At 41.0% G+C, this 8,961-nt stretch overlaps 1 protein-coding gene across 1 annotated transcript in view; it reads right to left on the bottom strand.

Annotated features, from left to right (window-relative positions):
* Positions 1-225: 225 nt before the first annotated feature.
* arap2 (ArfGAP with RhoGAP domain, ankyrin repeat and PH domain 2) overlaps positions 226-8,961 on the bottom strand; it is a 173,628-nt gene continuing 164,892 nt past the window's right edge. The window contains exons 30-33 of the mRNA XM_008283445.1: positions 6,331-6,366; positions 3,624-3,687; positions 1,830-1,946; positions 226-1,452 (exon numbers count right to left, since the gene is read on the bottom strand). Coding sequence (XP_008281667.1) covers positions 1,102-1,452; positions 1,830-1,946; positions 3,624-3,687; positions 6,331-6,366 — 568 coding nt within the window. The 3' untranslated portion in view covers positions 226-1,101. The remainder of the gene's footprint in view (positions 1,453-1,829; positions 1,947-3,623; positions 3,688-6,330; positions 6,367-8,961) is intronic.

The raw sequence follows: 8,961 nt of genomic DNA, 5'->3' as shown, positions 1-8,961 counted from the left end.
TGTGTTGTTTCTTGCCTGTAACAACCTTTTTTTTTTCTTTTTTTTTGTGCATTTTTGTTTCAAACTTCCCAGACATGAGCTAACATGCTAAAACAAGCTAACAAGTGAACTTGCTGTTATGTAGCCAGGCTAATGTTTAGCATAAAATACTTTGAAAGAAATCACTTAACACACTAAAGTTATGGCAGGTGGTAATTCCAATAAACTGCTCAGTAAAATACCAAGTAAAAGCTTTGTTTTTTTAATGTTTATTTATATATCTAGGCTGTACATTTGCTGCACATTACATTTAATGGCAGCCAGTGCAAAGTTTAAAGTGGTATGCCACAAAATTAGATGCTATAGAAATACTGTTAGGAGAGATATATTTAAAACAGTTTCAGAACAATAGCGAATACCAGATTAAAAATAAATAACACATGAAAATTGAGATTTCCCAGCACTACCAGCTAATGTTGCTATACAGGAGCCTCTTATGCTAACAGCTACATGACCCGAAATCTGTTGATATGCACACGTGCATCTTTTTCTCGGCATTCCTGTACTCGCCAAAGAGTATTTAAGTCTTTCGTGTTAACTATTTAAAATCCAACTATTAAATCCATCCAACTATATTAAAACTATTTTGCAGCAATAGTGACAAAAAGAGAAGATTGACTTCACAGCATAGAGGTTAAACTATAATACTTTAAAGATGTAGTTAAAACGGGCTTTTCAGTGTAGCCGGAAAAAAAAGAACGAACGAAGCAGTTTGAAATATTTCTGGAAACTCCTGACTTTGACAGTTGAACATGATTTTTTTTTTTTTGTCTGCGGCTTTTCCAAGAGCGGCATATAAATCACGTTTTGTAGTGCTTGGGTCAGCGCCATGCCCAGCTGAGGTCTACATGACCTCCACTGTCTCCTGCACCTGTTTTCCACATCCCCCTCGTGCATCGGCATCTCTTTATATATCCGAGTTCAAAAGCAGAGTTCAGGCTGCGATGGTCCCCCGTGAATGCAAGTCATTTTGTTTCCATCTACATCGTGTGGGTTTTTTCAGCTTCTGTTTGGGTTGTGTTACCGTTCAAACTTTTTCCTCTCTTCTTATTCCTCCTCCTGTCAGTCATTGTTCTTGCGACCAGTCTTGCTGAGCACAGAGTTCAATTCGTTAAGCAGATTAGACGGCATCATCCCCTCTCCGCCCAGAACGGGTCTTTTGCCGAGACTCTTGCACCCGCCGGGAGGAGGCGTAGGCAACGGCATGGGCTGCAAGTGTCTGGGCAGCGACGGGGAAGGAAGCCTCTGGGGCGGGAAGATGTCCACAGATGTTCTCCTGTTTGGAACCTCTGGGGCCTTGAGGAGGTCCTTGGGTTTGGGGCACCTGGCTACGGTGTTGGACTTTAGGTGGAGACCAGCATCCTTGAAGGCCTTCCGGTCTCCGTCCCCGAGAGAAACCCTCCTGTCTGTCAGCTGTGGGGAAATATGGCATGAAACTGAATTCAAGTTAATGACAAACCACAAACCTGGCTTTATTATCCCACCGTGATAGCAGATTAAAACGAATAATGGATTCTGTCAGCTCGGTAAAAGTCATCCCATCGACCTCCGAGTGATGCTAACAAGCAATCAAATCAAAATAATTGTAAATTCTTACCTTCTTTCATGAGCTAAGGCACTGAAAAGCGTCAACAGCTATTCAGAGATTTAGAAGTATTAATCAATAACAATCCTTCATCATGACGGCCGACTCGCTCATGAATGGATAATGGATCGACAGCGTTTCATTTTTAACCCAACCCAGCAGCAAAAAAAGAAAATGAAACGACTACCGCCATTGATTTTCTCACCAGATTGCTGGAATTGTGGTTGCGCGGTGGACTCTTGGCGCTTTCCGTCACAGCGCCCCCTCTGGACGGTTTCGCATCTGCAGCTTCTTTCGTCTTTAAATAGAGGTCGGAACCGTACTGAAGAGAGACGGCAGAAATGAACACAGAAAATGATGATGGATATTTAATGAGGACAACAAGGTTAGTTCGTTAAAGACGGTATGCATGCGGATGCTAAAGAAAAGCCGTAGATTAGGGTGACATGAAGTGTAGACAGTACTCTAAAATAAGTACTGTGTAGGTATGAAGTGCTGTTAGTTTAAAACAAGCATCTTTTTTTTTAAAAATGAGGTAAAGTCAGAGAGCGAGGATTCTGTGTTCTATCACAGCGGTCCGACAGTGTCCTGATCTCTGGCTAAACTTTCTCTTTAACAATGTCTCCTTTTATATCGCTGTGACCCCCGGACCTATAGAACTGTCTCTCTTTAACAAATCCTTATTTCATCACTGCTCGGACCTGTCCTTGGACCTTTACACCCTCCCCCAGCTCTCCGACACTCACCCACCACCACCACCACCACCACCACCCATTCCACCTTGCCTCGGAATGAGGTCCTCCATCGGCCGGTTGCTATGGAAACTGTCGGAGCACAATGCTCGCTAACAGGTAAGGGAAGGGAAATCAAGAACACTGAAGTGCTCTCTGTCTACTTTCTCTTCTGCACTTTCTCTCTGCCCTTCCCACTAGTCCTGTGTCCTTCCCACAAGCCCCACGTTGTTGGAAGCTGACAATCCTGATATTTAGCGGATTTGGGAGGAGAATCCTAATATTTTTAGCTGGCTATAGATTTAGTTGTTGCAGAGCTAAGAGCTTCTCCAAAGAGAAGAAGAAGAAAAAAAACTCCACTGAAATAAACACCTTGAAACACTTAGAAACAACCGAAAAAAATTGCCTTCCCCTTTAGATCAATCTCTCCCTGACAGTGTTGCCCTTTTTACTTGCTAACCCAAACTAAGGCACTAAAAGGCTTTTACAGTAAGCACCTGTGATAAACAACACTGTGCCGCAGACGGGTTCCCATAAAAGAAGCCAAGCAGAGTGCGAACGCTGATGAAATGTGCTGAGCATACAATACAGAGCCGGGGAAATTGCAGTTTGATATTTCAGTTTGGTGTGATGCTCGACTTTAGTCATTTGCTCGAAAATGAGCAGAAAATAGACATTTAGTCTAATGAGGATCAAAAAAAAGAAAAAGAAAAAAAGAAGGTGCTATTTAAAGATGAAGAAAGCAGAAATGGAGGTGCGAGTGAAAAATAATACAAGATAATGACACATCCGTAGCTGTTCTCCCCCCGTGTTTGCTTTGCTTTGCATTATTTATGTCATATGTGCTGTGTCAGCGACTGACAGCAACAACACTTAGCTCTATCTGGGGGCTAAGTACCACAATGTGATTGTTACAGTCGCCTTGACCTTATTCTCACAGCTTTTCCACATAAAGTGATTTATGTTTTTGCTGAGTGACCTCGAAAACTTTACACTTCTCTCCCTGTTTATGTATTTTCATCTGCCTAACAGCACAATGGAAACGGATGATCGGAGAGGGGGGAAATATGATTTATAATATCGTCTTGTTTTGAGATATGGATTGTAAAAGATGATTTATTTAGTCTGTAATCGAGTGGATTTTTTAATCCAAATAAAGGAGGATGTGTTCGCAATGTGTGCGTCACATTCCAGCATTCTTTCCCCAGAGTTAGCTTCGTTAAATTGCTTCTTCAGGCTCTCATCTCTTAGCGTCTCTGCCGCCTTACCTTCATCCCGATGATGTCCGTCACCCAGCTGACCTGCGTCTCCCTCTTGTCGCAGCAGAAATGCCTGAAGGAGTAAGAGCTCGGTCACATCAGTCAACAGATTCCATCTTGTTATTTTCGCTCCTGTTTTAAACAGAGTTTTAATTTTGTTTGATTTTTTTTTTTTTTTTTTTCTAAAGGGACACTTCACTGATCACTGTAAATGGAGAAAACGTTGCATCCATTACCTATGATTATATCAGTCTGCATGAGTAAAGTATCCCCTTGGCAGCGGTGATTAGTGCCGTCAGCAGTCACCTCGGATGATGGTTTAAGTAATACCTGTCACCTATCAGGGTTTGTACAGTGTATACTTCTGAGCTATATCTGGTGACGGCTATTGTGGTCGTGTACTGTACTGTACTCCAACTCCAGAACGCTATTATGAAAACCCATTAAAGCAAATTAAAAAGGCTAGAGCATAGAAATGATATAAGGGTAATTGATATGATGTTTGTTCTTTATATTTGGCTGTTCGGACTTTCATAAAGATGGTTAACCCTGTCGGCTCTAAGCTACCTTCAAGATAATTTCACTACCATTGCTTTGAAACTTCTACTTTATTCATTGTAACGGCTAGCCATCCATGCTGTAGCTTTGCTTTTATTCAGAGCAGTCAAGGCTATCTATCTTCTGGTATAACTGTACTTGCAGTTATTTCAAATAAATGACGCCGGCAGTAGAGATAATTATTCATAATTGCATAGAGGAGATTGTCTGGAATCTGGCAATGTAACAGCCAGGATGATGAGATACTGTATGACTTAAAAGTAGAAAAAAAAATATGTGCTTCGTGCCCAATGGAGATAAAAATCATTATATTTTCATTGACGTGCAGTTTGGGGACACATCAGGCTAATGTTTGGACTCCCCCCAGTTAAAACTATTGATGTAAATTCCACTTTTTTGCTTCTCTGCGACACAAGAATCTGGTATTATTGGAATGGTCATGCAGCTTCATTTGATATGCTTTAGGGATTGACCTATATGGTGTTTTCAGGGCAGATGTCATATCGATTATTGATGATTAAGACACGTAGATGGGCAATATTTGGAACTGACATACATTGAAAGTTATAACAGCATGGGATAGTAGAGAACATGTCATTCATAACGACCTTTCTTCATTATTAATGATTACTATACCTGAATATGTACAAATACAGCGATGCTACAATGTGTTTGCTGTGAGATCGATGAATTGAAATCAATAACAGTTTGTTACATCTAACGTTCTTCTCGGTTTTATTCATCTTTCTCTGTTCTGTCCCTTTTATTGCCCACTATGGTCCAGATCTTAAAGCATTATTATTATTATTTATTGTTTTCCAGACAGTGTTTTGAGGTAATCTGTGGCAGCGTCCTAACTTAGCCGCTAGCCGTTAGCGTAGCCTTAGCCACAGTGAATGTTGCTAATATTCTAGCCACAGTGAATATCGCTAATATTCTAGCCACAGTAAAAGTAGCTAATATTCTAGCCACAGTGAATGTCGCTAATATTCTGATTTGTGGCGACGGCTTACGGCTTTTTGTTCGGTTTCGCAGGTTGTGTCTCTGCTAAAGAGGTGTTAATTAATGTAAAGATGGAGGACAAAGAACACTTGTTTTAGAAGGTAATTATGATAACATTTGCTATGACTACTCAAATGACAGTTGTTGAAGAAATTCATAATCATAATCTGATAGCTGACATATTTTAGTCTGGATTTATGACAGACTGACAAACTACTGCAGTGCCCATCAAATAAATAACACCTATTTAACATCACAGAGACGGAAAGTCAATATCACAGACGCAGGATAATCAATAAATCAGCAAGATTGATCTGACCTACAGTTATCGGCTAATGAATTTAAATCGGATGTTTTTATGCCATTTTTGTTCGTACATCCAAGCTGTATATTACAATTATTCTCATTAGCAATTAATCAAATAAAATAACTTAAAAACAGACAAAACGCAAACAAAAAAATCCATTAAGTGACATTCTTGGCTATAAATTAACTCATTCTGCACATTGTGAGTATTTGAATTCTCATCAAATTAACCAATAATAATACAAACTATTAAAAAACCAACACTTGCTTATAGATGTCGAACATTCTGACAATGTCATGCAAAAAAAATAATTAGATCTAATGTTGCTGTGTGCAGCAGGTGAAAGAAAAGCATTCAAAATATTCATAAAGAAAAGTCGGGACGTGAGTGAAATGAATTCCGCTGCTTCTTAACACTTGTCAAGACCTTCCGACGACAGAACGCTCCCGTTTAAATCACCTAAATTAGAATATGTTCGATTAGAAGTGTTACCAAAGAAACCATTTCTAGCTAATGTTTGTCAAAGAACTTCATTGTTGACTTGGGAAAAAAGAAGCTTCCCCATGCGTGACAGAAGATAGCGGCTTTCTTAGAGCTACAAATTAAATAAAAACGAGAACATTATTGTATACAGTTTCCCCCCTCCTGGCTGTCGACTACACAAACAGCCCGTGTGACCGCTCTGATGTTCCCATTAGTAACCCACTTAGATCATCGCAAAGTGCTTTAACTTCAACTTTTTAACTCGCTGCCACTTGATTTCTTTCTGTTTCGGAGAAATTTTAAGTGGAAAGGGTAAAAGTCACAATCATGAATAATTGAAGTGAAGAACTTCTACGGGGTACTCACCATTGTTGTTTATCCGTGTAGACCGTGAAGCCCCAGCTGGATTTAAAAAAAAAAGAGGAAAGACAAGGGTCAGATTTTGAAATTTTGGCTCCGCAAACCCAAACTTGCGATGTCCTGAATACTAATTTAATTTGAAAGGACACGTGGAATTTTAAACATCAAAAACCAATCAGCGGCAAACAAAGACAGAAAGTATCGTAAAGATGGCAGAAGGTCGGAAGATTTTTTTGAAACGAAAAAAAAAAAAAGGAAAAAGTTCAGCTCAAGTGCTCGGTGCTAAACAGTGGAATTAATTAAGGTAATTACAGCATGTTTATGCATGAGTGGATATCAATATGCTCCGGGCCAAAGGGTGCAACACACCAGGCACATGCTGCTCACCTTAGCTGCCTTTAAGTGGAATTTGTTGGGCGAGATTCAAAAGATTTTTTTAAAAATTCAATCCTGCAAGTCGGACACTTGGAACATCACCTGTTGCAGGTACGATAAATGAGCTAATTATTAGCAGCTGCAAGCTAAATAAAGTGACCCTCCTCCCACGTGCCGAGATGTCTGGATGCTGCTGGTTGTAAATGAACCTGCGCGGCGGCAGCGTGAGGTGAAAAGACCACCTTCCTGGAGAATACCCTGAAAACCTTCACAGCTGTGGCTTGGAAAGAAGAAGAAGAAGTAGTAGTAGGGGGAAGAACAAAGCAAAGAGGGGGCAGAGATGGAGAGAGAGCGCAGCCTGGAGCACCACTCCTGTGAGTTAAGACAGCCGATCCAACCCCGCAGTAGGCCGCTCACAAATAGACCTCTGCCTAATGAGGTACTGGAGCGCTGCCTCTCCTAACCCTCTCACTGCGACTCCCTCCATTCTCCTCAGCGCTCTGTCTTTATTTCTTTATTCACCATATCACTTCTCCCACAGCCCACTCAACAGTATATCTATGATACCACGCTGCATAATTCTTTCCTTCTGTCCCGCTTTCTCTCTCTCCTTCTTCATCTCCCTCTCTCTCTCTCTTATCCAGTTTTTCTCCCCCCTGAAGGACCAATGTAGACAATCGCTTTGCCCGACTCATTTTTCACACTTCCACCCTGACTCGAATTTCCGACATGGGGAAAATTATGAGGAATTATAATTGGGTAATGTGAAATATAGGGTTTGGCTTCTCAAAAAAAAATTTGACCAACAGGAAGTGCTGCGGGTTTGGCATGTGTCATAAATTATAATAATAGAGGATCATTAAAACAAGATGGCGGCGTTGTTTTCTAGCCGCAGAAACGAGGGAAGGAAGGAGGAAGGAGGGAGGGGGTTAACAATTTGTATTTGTTAAAATGCAATTACATTTAATCAATTTCATTACAGTGAAAAATCGGGTCAGGAGCGGCTCGGGGATCCCGTCGGGGGGGAACTTTAAAGGGGCGGGTGGGTGATGTATCGTCACACAAACAGCTATTAAAGACTTCGCTCAGGAAGACGGCGGTGAAGAATCGCTGCTTCATCTGCGGCAACAGAAGGCTTGATTCGCTGAGAATGTGTGCAGCAGCTGTTTTGGTGCTAATGAGTAACCATATGTATTATTATGAAGCTCAACCAAAACTTTGTGCCGGAAAAATACCTTTTTTTTTGTCTTCATGCAATATTTATTGCTCTACAAAATATGCAAGGAAAATTATTCCAATGACCGCTAGAACTAGTTCAGAATTGTTGACTGACCACTGCAGTGTATCTGTGATTGAACATCTGGAGGCAGAGGGAGACCAGCGACTACTAAATAATAGAGATGATATAAAGTATGTGGCAAATGAAAATCACTTCAGCTATGGAGGCAAAGCATAATGCAGCAAATGAATAAATGCACATTAAGTGGTGCACTTAACGGCAGCTCAGAATACAAAAAAAAGTTGCACGGCAGAATTTCTACTTTTTAAAGAAGGCTGAAAGCAAACGTTTTCTCATCGGTTGTGTCCGTTTACAGCACGTTCAACTAAAAAAATCTAACTTTTCATAATTTAGCGAGGCCTTTTTCCACTGAGTCAGACCTTAGAATGTATTATTTACCCCATTTTTCTTGCTTATAGGCGTCTTCCTGGTAAAAGCGCCGCATCCGTTCTCTTAAACGTCGGGCATTAATAGCGGCGGTTTCACATTAACTCCGCTGCAGCTTTTTGCTCGTTTGTACCGACTGCATGAGGGGAAACTGTGCAGCAATGCAAGACATGCAGCTACAATTGTAATTTCCATCCATCCATTATCTATACACCGCTTAAACCTCACTAGGGTCGTGGGGGGCTGGAGTCTATCCCAGCTGACTCAGGGTGAAGGCAGGGGACACCCTGGACAGGTCACCAGTCTATCACAGGGCTACACTTAGAGACAGTTGATATTTGGTCTCTGACTTTCAATTTGGCTTCTGCTGATTTAATGGGAAATTGTGTGTGAGATACTTTTGTGTTATTTGGGTTGTGTAGACTGGACGTGGTCCACGGCAACCGCATTCAGCAAAAGTCACCATTTTTCTAACTTTGCATCCCAATGATCTTTAGGTGACACCTACCAAATCTGAAGTCATTCTGGTCAATTCTCTAGGAGTACAACAATGGCTACACATCCAAAAAACTGCACCAAATCCATCCATCCATTAT

Source organism: Stegastes partitus, unplaced genomic scaffold (genome assembly GCF_000690725.1).
Source record: "Stegastes partitus isolate 25-593 unplaced genomic scaffold, Stegastes_partitus-1.0.2 Scaffold312, whole genome shotgun sequence".
Lineage (NCBI taxonomy): Eukaryota > Metazoa > Chordata > Actinopteri > Pomacentridae > Stegastes > Stegastes partitus.
Note: the sequence above shows the minus strand (reverse complement) of the source record. Positions and strands in the feature narration are given on the sequence as shown.